The 10,818-nt window shown below is 44.7% G+C and overlaps 1 protein-coding gene across 1 annotated transcript in view; it reads left to right on the forward strand.

The window, feature by feature from the left end:
• The window catches only part of thbs1a (thrombospondin 1a), a 10,409-nt gene extending 7 nt beyond the window's left edge, over nt 1-10,402 (forward strand). The window contains exons 1-22 of the mRNA XM_079632069.1: nt 1-141; nt 486-1,048; nt 1,675-1,750; nt 2,181-2,273; nt 2,354-2,463; nt 2,575-2,700; nt 3,190-3,286; nt 3,558-3,734; nt 3,866-4,042; nt 4,132-4,305; nt 4,453-4,580; nt 4,659-4,811; nt 4,906-5,124; nt 5,202-5,309; nt 5,728-5,887; nt 5,982-6,100; nt 6,522-6,756; nt 6,839-7,066; nt 7,481-7,752; nt 7,834-7,931; nt 8,023-8,162; nt 9,332-10,402. The exon at nt 1-141 is cut by the window's left edge and continues 7 nt beyond it. Coding sequence (XP_079488195.1) covers nt 78-141; nt 486-1,048; nt 1,675-1,750; nt 2,181-2,273; nt 2,354-2,463; nt 2,575-2,700; nt 3,190-3,286; nt 3,558-3,734; nt 3,866-4,042; nt 4,132-4,305; nt 4,453-4,580; nt 4,659-4,811; nt 4,906-5,124; nt 5,202-5,309; nt 5,728-5,887; nt 5,982-6,100; nt 6,522-6,756; nt 6,839-7,066; nt 7,481-7,752; nt 7,834-7,931; nt 8,023-8,162; nt 9,332-9,339 — 3,525 coding nt within the window. The 5' untranslated portion in view covers nt 1-77 and the 3' untranslated portion in view covers nt 9,340-10,402. The remainder of the gene's footprint in view (nt 142-485; nt 1,049-1,674; nt 1,751-2,180; nt 2,274-2,353; nt 2,464-2,574; nt 2,701-3,189; nt 3,287-3,557; nt 3,735-3,865; nt 4,043-4,131; nt 4,306-4,452; nt 4,581-4,658; nt 4,812-4,905; nt 5,125-5,201; nt 5,310-5,727; nt 5,888-5,981; nt 6,101-6,521; nt 6,757-6,838; nt 7,067-7,480; nt 7,753-7,833; nt 7,932-8,022; nt 8,163-9,331) is intronic.
• The last annotated feature ends 416 nt before the right edge of the window (nt 10,403-10,818 follow it).

The following is a 10,818-nucleotide window of genomic DNA, read 5'->3' on the forward strand; positions in this document are numbered from 1 at the left end:
CACACACACACACACACGGCCAGAGAGACTTCTGCATTACTCTACAGGAGTGTTCAGTCTCCGGCATCGGAGGAATCATGACTCTGAGAGGACTCGTGGTGTGTCTCTTCCTGTGGAGTTGCGAGAGCAGCAGACATGCCGGTGAGCACACACTCTTTTATTCGCTTCTAATATTTCATATTCAGCAATATTATTGATCTCCTGCATTGATCATTATATGAGAACTGAGCTGGACGATGACATCACTGTTCTCCAGAGCGGATATATATATAAATGAACTAAATTAATAACTTTTTTACATTACAAATGACCCATCTCTGAACTACTTAAGCTGGACTGTGCCGCTATTCTCTTCTATAAACACACTTTGTTGCAGTATTTTCCTGTTATCTCTGTAAAACTGCTTATACACTGATAGAAATATAGAAATAAAGCGGACTTGACTTGTTATATGCGTGCGCGCTCACGTGTCTCCAAATCCACAGAAATGCTGGACGATGATTCCGTGTTCGACCTCTTCGAGCTCTCTAATCCGCACAAGAAGCATCACGGGGTGAGTTTAGTGAAGGGACCCGATCCAAACAGTCCCGCGTACAAGATCCTGAACCCGAACCTGATCCCCGCCGTGCCCGAGCTCTCCTTCCGGGACCTGATCTACTCCATCCAGACCGAGAGAGGCTTCATCTTCACCGCGAACCTCAAGCAAGCCAAGCGCACTCGCGGAAGCCTGGTCTCCGTGGAGAGGAGCGACGGAACCGGCTCCGTGTTCGAGATCATATCCAACGGGAAAGCCAACACGGTGGATCTGGTGTACCGGACCGCGGGCGGACAGCATGTGGTCTCCATCGAGGACGTGAGCGTCGCGAACGGGCACTGGAGGAACATCACGGTGTTCGTGCAGGAGGATCGGGCGCAGGTTTATGTGGGTTGCGAGGAGATCAACACGCAAGAACTCGATGTTCCGATCCAGCAGATCCTGAGTCAGGAGAGCGCGGACAGCGCCAGCCTGAGGATCGCCAAGGGATCCGCCAAATCAGACCGGTTCATGGTGAGAAAAGCTTGGGGTTTGATCGATCAGAGCTGCATGCTTATTGTTCAGTTATTATATTTCCATCTAATCTTCCTCTGATGAGGAGTTTGGAAACGCGTAAAGACGCGCGCGGGAGTTTTACATCAGTCTCTCTGAATGTACCGCGTAATCACTGTTGAGGGGTTTTATCGGTTCCACTTTATTTCGATAGTCCACTTTAAACATTCTACTAACTTTTAAGTAACTACGTGTCAACTAACTCTCATTAGAGTGTTAGTATTTATAGAGTAATACTCTCATATAGAGATTTCTGTTCTGTACGCTGTAGCGCTGTGAGTTTGAGAAAGGCGCATTACAAATCAAATGTATTATTAGCAGTAGACTGTTAGTAGACTGTTAGTAGACCGTTAGTAGACTGTTAGTAGACTGTTAGGTGTAGGGTTCGGGTTAGTAGAATAAGTTGACTTGTAGTTGCCAAGCTAGTATTTTGGGGGAGCATCAGAATAAACTGTAGATATTAAGCAGACAGTCTACTAATACTCTAATGAGAGTAGTTGCAAAGTTATTTATAGTTCGTAGAATGTCTAAAGTGTTACTTTTCCCCCTGTCAGTCTCGGGTTTTGACCTTGTCCCGTTTCTTCCAGGGAGTTCTCCAGAATGTGCGGTTTGTCTTTGGAACGACGCTGGACGCGATTTTACGCAATAGAGGATGCGAGAGCTGTGAGTCTTTATTTGGCACAACTTTGTGAATTATATCAAATTTGATTGATAAATAAAAACACACTGTTTATTTGATTAAATGAAAAAAAAAATTTTTTTGACTTTCCTGTAGTTCAAATAGTAGCGCATGGCGATAGTGCTGGGCAATGATTAATCACATCCAAATACATCATATATGTGTGTGTACTGTGTAAAAAAAAATGTGTATACATAAATACATTTGCATGTATATATATTTATACATAATTTATATTATATATAAAAATAAATATATATAAATATCATTTTTTTTCCTATTTATATGCATGTATGTATTTATATATATAAAATAATTATACACAGACACATATATTATGTAAACACAAGCTTTTTTTATGTATGCGATTATTGGTTAAATGAAAGCTTAACCACTCAATTGATGTTTCGACAGCTACCTTCATCACAGATGTCATGAGCTTTGAGAACTCGGTGAACGGGTCGAGTCCGGCCATCCGCACCGACTACACCGGACACAAGTCTAAAGGTCAGGTGATCCTCATGCGTTTGTGCTGTGATGTTTGCACATGGACTCGTGGCTTTAACGCCACACTCCTCTTCCCTCAGGTCTGCAGGACATCTGTGGATTCTCCTGCGACGATCTGACCAGCATGTTCTCGGAGCTCAAGGGCCTCGGCGTGGTGGTCAAGCAGTTGTCAAACGAGCTCCGCCAAGTGGTGAGGATCAGAACCAGCTGTCGCGTTCATGCATGCGTCTCTCCACCCTGTCTCTCTGGTAATGCCAGATGCTCCTCACTGTCTAATGTCAGTTTCTCTGTGCTCATCCAGACCGCAGACAACAGCTTAATAATGAACCAGATCCAGATCCACAAAGGCGTTTGTCTGCACAACGGCATTGTTTACCGAGACAAAAGCGAGTGGACGGTGGACAGCTGCACACACTGCACATGTCAGGTACTGGTCTTCTCACTCTTAAACTGTGCTTTTCACTTACTGTATACTGGTTAGTACTGGTTTAGTGGGCAGATTTGATGGTTAGCTTAGTCAAAAGCCCTGTGGATAGTGTTGGGAGGACGGACACTGAAAGTCTGAAAGTCTTCTGTTGTTTCACATGCATCTAAATGGCAGAGATTCAGGAATGTTTTAATTGGTGAGTGATACCCGCTGACTCTGGTTTCCGGTGAGACCATCGTGTGTGTGTGTGTGTGTGTGTGTGTGCGGTTGTGGCCGCTGACTCAGTCTGTATTCTCCACCCTCATGTTGGCCACATAAAAACACTTTGTTAGTCCGGTCAGATGTGTTCCCCAGTTTATATCACCACAAGATTGTCCAGAGGTCACTTTTTATTGGCAAACCGAAAGCCAGCAGAGAGATGTTTATTCCTCATGCATTATGTGCAGCTGTTGGGATCGTCCCATTAAACTTGCTTCAAATATTTCACAGAACTCGGCCACTGTGTGTCGTGAAATCTCCTGCCCGCTCATGCCCTGCGCCAACGCCACTGTCCCGGATGGCGAATGCTGCCCGCGCTGTGGAACACGTGAGTCCAGCGGTTACATCTCAACACCCATTATTCATTATGTTCGTCTGATCTTTCAAGTCAAGTCTCCTTCATTTATACAGCTCTGTATCAATATAGAGTTTCACAGCAGCTTTACAGTAACAGAGAGTAACTTAGGGCCGCTAACACGACACCGTTCTGACAGAAAACAGAAACTTTAATGTGTTCTGGCCGTTCATTTACACACAACAGTGTCTGCTGGCTCGTTGAACTCATTCGGTGTCCCTGTCCTCTGATTCTCTTCCTCAAGCGAGTGATGCGGGCGCAGAAGATGGCTGGTCGCCCTGGTCCGAGTGGACCCATTGTTCGGTGACCTGTGGAAGAGGCATTCAGCAGCGCGGACGCTCATGTGACCGAATCAACAGCAACTGTGATGGCACGTCCGTCCAGACGAGAGACTGCTACACGCAAGAATGCGACAAACGATGTGAGTTGAACAATAAAAAGACAGAATAGAATCCAGTGAGCCGGATCTGGGCAGACACTATGTTGCTGTCTGGGATCCCACTCGGACCGGTTACATGCATGTGTTCAACACTTATTCCTGTGTTCATGCAGTCAAGCAGAATGGGGGCTGGAGCCACTGGTCTCCCTGGTCTTCTTGCTCGGTGACGTGTGGCGAGGGCGTCATCACTCGCATCCGGCTGTGCAACTCCCCGACGCCTCAGATGGGTGGCAAAGACTGCGAGGGAGACGGTCGCCAGACCGAACCGTGCCAGAAGCCGTCGTGCCCAGGTGAGTGTCTGCCGTATGACTGCTGGAGTATCTGCAGCATTTAGCCTGAAATCACAATTGACAGTGCAATGCATTTCTCTGCGTCTCAGTGAATGGAGGTTGGGGACCCTGGTCACCATGGGACTCTTGCTCCGTCACGTGTGGTGGAGGACTTCAGCGCAGACACCGTTTGTGCAACAGCCCCGCTCCCAGACACGGTGGAAAAGAATGCCTGGGTGACTCCAAAGGAAGCCGGTTGTGCAACGCCCAGTCGTGTCCCGTTGGTGAGACATGCTTCATTGTTAAAGGGGACATGTGTTTAAGTGCTATAATCGGGTCCTCTGTGCATCTAACAACCCAGAAAACATGAAAAGTAAAGCTAAAGATTCTTGTAGCACAAAAATAACAGACTTCCATGCTATCATGAACAGATGGATGTCTCTCCAACCCGTGCTTCGCCAGCGCCAACTGCACTAGCTTCCCCGACGGCTCCTGGGTGTGCGGCGACTGTCCGGTGGGATACACTGGGGATGGAGTCCACTGTCAAGACATTGATGAGGTGAGACTGTCATGCTAATGAGATGGACACTTCTAAATGGAGATACTGGTGTTTCTAAATATTCTTTGGTATCTGCAGTGCAAAGAAGTTCCCGATGCCTGTTTTGTGCTCAACGGAGTCCATCAGTGTGAGAACACCGAACCGGGCTACAACTGCCTGGCCTGCCCACCGCGCTACTCCGGACAACAGCCCTTCGGCCGGGGAACAGAGCAAGCCATTGCCAATAAACAGGTTAGAGCAGTCTAGAACAATGTCAACAATGGGAAGGGACAGTTCTTTCTTGTTTTATGAAGTGCTAACCTCCATAAACTCGACTTTCGTACAGGTCTGCACACCTAGAAACCCATGCGAGGACCGCAGCCATGACTGTAATAAGAATGCCAACTGCATCTACCTGGGAATCTTCTCCGACATCATGTACCGCTGCGAATGTAAACCAGGCTATGCTGGGAACGGTTACATCTGCGGAGAAGACCCAGACCTGGACGGCTGGCCAAACACGGACCTCCTCTGTGTGGAAAACGCCACCTACCACTGCAAGAAGGTACGCGGCCATTTCCTAACCATATCCCGTTATACAACAAGGTTATAAAATCTTCATCAAAACATCTCGTATTTTAGGACAACTGTCCTGACCTTCCCAACTCTGGGCAAGAAGACTATGACAAAGATGGGACTGGAGATGCTTGTGACAGTGATGATGACAATGACGGGATCCCTGATGACGGGGTAAGTCGTAAACACATTCTTCTTCTGCAAAAGCATTTAGAGATAACATGTTCCTGACTAGAAAATAATGAAGAGAGTGAACAAAAGAGAGAAAGAAACATTGCCAGTAGCAAATAAATAAAGTGTTTTGTGGTGGCTTCCGTCCAGGCTCGCTGGATCTCTTGGTTTAACATCCATAATTCAGCCAAACAATTTGACGGCAAACAAACAGTCAGCGTCTTGCAGCCAAACGCTGGATTCCTGCACAGCTGCGTCCCAAACCATCACGTCCATGGCATATCGCTTAAGACATTCATTTGGTTTAGTGCTTTGCGGATGTATTTATAAAATTTCCAGGGAGGTAGAGAACGGATCCAGATGTTTTTCTACCTTTCTGTTTTCATCTCTGACTTGGCTGTATCTTATTGTTTTGATCCAGGACAATTGCCCGTTCGTCTTCAACCCAAGACAGTACGACCAGGACCACGATCAAGTTGGCGACGGATGCGATAACTGCCCGTACGACAGTAATCCAGAACAGACCGACACCGACAACAATGGCGAGGGTGATGCGTGTGCCATAGACATCGATGGAGATGGTGAGTCATGAATCTTTCGTAGCCTGGGACTCAGGAAGGACATAGAAACCATTGTAAGGAATCATTGGTGTGACACTGGAATTGATTTCTCCAGGCATTCTGAATGAGAAGGACAACTGTCCATATGTGTACAACACTGACCAGAGAGACACTGACCGGGATGGAGTCGGTGACCACTGTGACAACTGCCCGCTGGAGCACAACCCTGACCAGGTGAGTGGCTTCAACATGCTTTTTAAGACTCGAGTGTGCAAGCATGAACACCAGACGATGAAGGCTTCGCATTTTCACCTTTATTGCCATTACATTTAATTTAATATTCAGCAATATTATTGATCTCCTGCACTGACAGCATTATATGAGAACTGAGCTGAGCTGGACGATGACATCACTGTTTTCTCCAGAGCGGATATATATATATAAATGAACTAAATTAATAACTTTTTTACAACAAAACTGAACCTTCACTGAACTTACTTAAGCTGGACTGTGACGCTATTTTCTTCTGGACACAAACTTTGTTGCATTATTTTCCTGTTATCTCTGTAAAGCTGCTTTAAAACACTGTGTTTTGTTAAAATCGCTGTATTAATAAATGTGACTTGATTTGACATTAATCGATGTCATGTCACAGATTGACTCTGACTCTGACAACGTTGGAGACAAGTGTGACAGCAACCAAGACATCGATGAGGATGGACATCAGAACAACCTTGACAACTGCCCCTACATCCCCAACGCCAACCAGGCCGACCACGACAAGGACGGCAAAGGAGACGCCTGCGATCATGACGATGACAATGATGGCGTACCTGACGACAAAGACAACTGCAGACTCGCCTTCAACCCAGATCAGCTGGATTCGGACGGTGAGTCAAACACACTGGATTTCAGTTCATTTTCTGTATAATCCAAATTCGTGTTAGAATAACCTTCTTTTTTCCTGTCCAGGTGATGGCCGAGGTGACGTTTGCAAGGACGACTTTGACCAAGATAACGTGCCAGATATTTATGATGTTTGCCCGGAGAACTTTGCCATTAGTGAAACAGATTTCCGCAGATTCCAGATGGTTCCCCTCGATCCCACAGGAACTTCCCAAATCGACCCCAACTGGGTCGTCCGTCACCAGGGCAAAGAGCTTCTGCAGACCGTCAACTGTGATCCCGGCATTGCTGTCGGTAAGTGGTTGACGGACACTGGCTCGTGAAGAACACGTTCATCTACATCAATGCGTTAAAGAAGGAGTTTGCTTCAGAATTAAAATCTCCTGATAATCTACTCTCCCCCACGTCATCCAAGATGTTCATGTCTTTCTTTCTTCAATGAGCATTGGTGTGTCTAGATGAGACTCTTATTCCTCGGCTGGATCGTGAGAGACTTTGAAGCTGAAACTCACATCTGGACCTTCGACCCGTTGGACCATTGAAGTCACTATATGGAGAACATCTGGAGTGTTTTCCTCAAAAACCTTCATTTCTTTTCCACTGAAGAAAGAAACACATGATCATCTTGGATGATGAGGATGAGAATAAATGATCAGGACATTTGAATTCTGAAGTGAACTAATCCTTAATGTTCTTCTTGTTCCTCAGGTTATGATGAGTTCAATGCCGTGGACTTCAGCGGCACGTTCTTCATCAACACGGACCGTGACGACGACTATGCCGGCTTTGTGTTTGGCTACCAATCCAGCTCACGTTTCTATGTGGTGATGTGGAAACAGATCACACAGACCTACTGGTCTCATACGCCCACCAAAGCCCAGGGTTACTCTGGACTGTCCATTAAAGTAGTGAACTCCACTACGGGCCCGGGCGAACATCTCAGGAACGCTTTGTGGCACACTGGAGACACCCAAGGACAAGTATGTATCATTCTCAAGCTGAATGTTCAAGTGATTTTGTTTTTTTAAAAGTCCGCTCATCTTATTTCGGACCGTTTGCAGGTGCGTACCCTTTGGCACGACCCCAAGAACATTGGCTGGAAGGATTACACTGCCTACAGATGGCACCTGATCCACAGACCCAAAACCGGACACATCAGGTAAGTGTGGATTAACTTAGATCAAGATTGGTCTTGGTTACGAACCAACAGCTAAAGCAGCTGTACTCACTCTTCTTTTGTTTCTTTCCAGAGTTATTATGTATGAGGGCAAGAAAGTCATGGCTGATTCAGGAAGCGTTCACGACATGACATACGCTGGAGGAAGACTTGGCCTCTTTGTCTTCTCTCAAGAGATGGTTTACTTCTCAGACCTCAAATACGAATGCCGAGGTAACTCATTTGGATGGTTTTAAAGGGAAAATATCATGACTTTTTCTGTGTTTAAGTGTATAATCGGACACTGGTGTATCTAGCAATCGAGAAAACGTGCAAAGTGAAACCCAGTAACTCTGTTTGCTGAGCCTTTCTCTGCAAGCATGTCAAAAAATAAAACAATCAGATTGCGCTCCCATTCTGACCTATGAAGAGGATCTTATTATAATATTACTGGCCCTTAATCTGCACGATTATAACATTACCGGCCCTTAATCTGCACGATTATAATATTACCGGCCCTTAATCTGCACGATTATAACATTACCGGCCCTTAATCTGCACGATTATAATATTACCGGCCCTTAATCTGCACGATTATAATATTACCGGCCCTTAATCTGCACGATTATAATATTACCGGCCCTTAATCTGCACGATTATAACATTACCGGCCCTTAATCTGCACGATTATAATATTACCGGCCCTTAATCTGCACGATTATAATATTACCGGCCCTTAATCTGCACGATTATAACATTACCGGCCCTTAATCTGCACGATTATAATATTACCGGCCCTTAATCTGCACGATTATAACATTACCGGCCCTTAATCTGCACGATTATAATATTACCGGCCCTTAATCTGCACGATTATAATATTACCGGCCCTTAATCTGCACGATTATAATATTACCGGCCCTTAATCTGCACGATTATAATATTACCGGCCCTTAATCTGCACGATTATAATATTACCGGCCCTTAATCTGCACGATTATAATATTACCGGCCCTTAATCTGCACGATTATAATATTACCGGCCCTTAATCTGCACGATTATAATTCTGGGTTCTGGATGAGTGAGATTGGCCTGTTTTGTTATTGCTGGAGTTCTGAAGCTCCGCTCTCTTCTGAACGGAGGCGGAGCTGCAGCTCATTTGCATTTAAAGGGACACACACACAAACGGCGCGTTTTTGCTCACACCCAAAAAGGGGCAAATTTGGCAAGATATAATAAATGATCTGGGGGGAATTTGAGCTGAAATTTCACACACACGTGAACGTGGACGCCATAGATTTATAGGACTTTAAAAGAGGCATAATATGTCACCTTTAAAGAATAATATTGCTCTTAATGTTGTTCTAGCAAAGCTCATGAGTGTTTTTCCTCTCTCTTGCAGATGTATAAGGACCTCATCGTTTTCCCGAAGGACTTTCCCGCTATCGGTTGTTTTCTGTCGGTTTAAATGTGTTGTGTGTTATAAACTCTCTTCTGTGGCGGGATCAAGGACCGAACGAGGAGGACAAAAACTGAAGCAGATCGAGCATCATCTTCCATTTCATCGATCTCCTCGAATCTCAATGGGAGTCTCAGTCAGCTTCGTGTTTCTTATCTTCTGGTGGGTAAAGGGAAGCTCTTCTGAACCGTCACCTCAGGAGTCGCTTATGAACTGAAGGAAAAGCTTCTCCTGGATTGATTCTGCTGGGTTTGAGATCCCGCCGGAGGAACTGTTGAGGGATGACGCACCGGACCGACGGAAAGCATGTTCTTCTGCATGAACGTTTGTCATTGAGACGTCCAGATCTTCAGGACTCAATGACTCCGGCTTGTTTTTCCATAAACGCCCCCTTCTGCTTTCAATCCCAATTAACGAGTCTTAATTTCACTGTTTATAGAGTGGAGTCTTTCTCAGGGCTAGAAGGATCTTTGAGAATCTGGAAGTTCATGTCTTATAATAATACACCGATGAGCTTCAGAGTTTTTGTGGTTCTAAACAAGCATGAATGAAAAGGAAGTGGAGATATTACAGAGGCGCACTTCTGTGATTTATTTATTGTGTTGAGAGGAGATGTATGCATGAGAACTCTGAACCCAACCCAGAACTGGAGCTTCGAGAGCGTTCAGGCCATTAATATGCACGGAATATGATGTAAACATACAAATATTACCTCACTGTTCTATAATTGAACTCTACAAAATTACTAATGATATTAGTGCCATATATAAGTCAGTTCTGACTTATGCAGTGAAACATTCCTTCTGTAAATAATAATATTTTTTTGGACGAGATGCCCCAGTAGAACATGAATGGAAAGTTGTTAATATTAATAGTCTTTTTTTAAAGTAAGTTATTGGTAAAGTTTTTTTTTTCTATTTTAATGTCATATGTGTAGATATATGCTATTTAAATAATTTATAATGAACTGTAACCTGACATTGGAAGAATTTGTATAAACTGTTTGCACACTGATGAGGATTTTCTTTGTTTTTTATGGATGCTTCAATGTCAGTATTGTTACCAGTTTTATTCAATAATGTTGTTCAATTCTTATCTATAATTTTGTAAAATCACATTAAACACTTTTGAGTAAATCAGACAATGAGGTGCTTTTCTATATAGCGGGTCACAAGCTCACGGTAACTTTAACTCCAGAATCCTCTAAAGGACATCTTTCCATGACGTGTTCGGCTGAACCTCTCAATCCTTCACAAGAAATCCTGGGTTCCTTGATCCACAAACACACGGTTCACCTTCAAGGTCAGGATTCAGGAATGCTGGGAATGTCGGAGTCGCTGAAACACGTCCATATGAACTCGACACCACATTCACCAGCTCGCACACGGACACTATGAGCCTCACTTTACACTCAATCTGCAAGACTTTAC

The sequence above is a fragment of the Phoxinus phoxinus genome, assembly GCF_949152265.1.
Source record: "Phoxinus phoxinus genome assembly, chromosome: 13".
Taxonomy (NCBI): domain Eukaryota; kingdom Metazoa; phylum Chordata; class Actinopteri; order Cypriniformes; family Leuciscidae; genus Phoxinus; species Phoxinus phoxinus.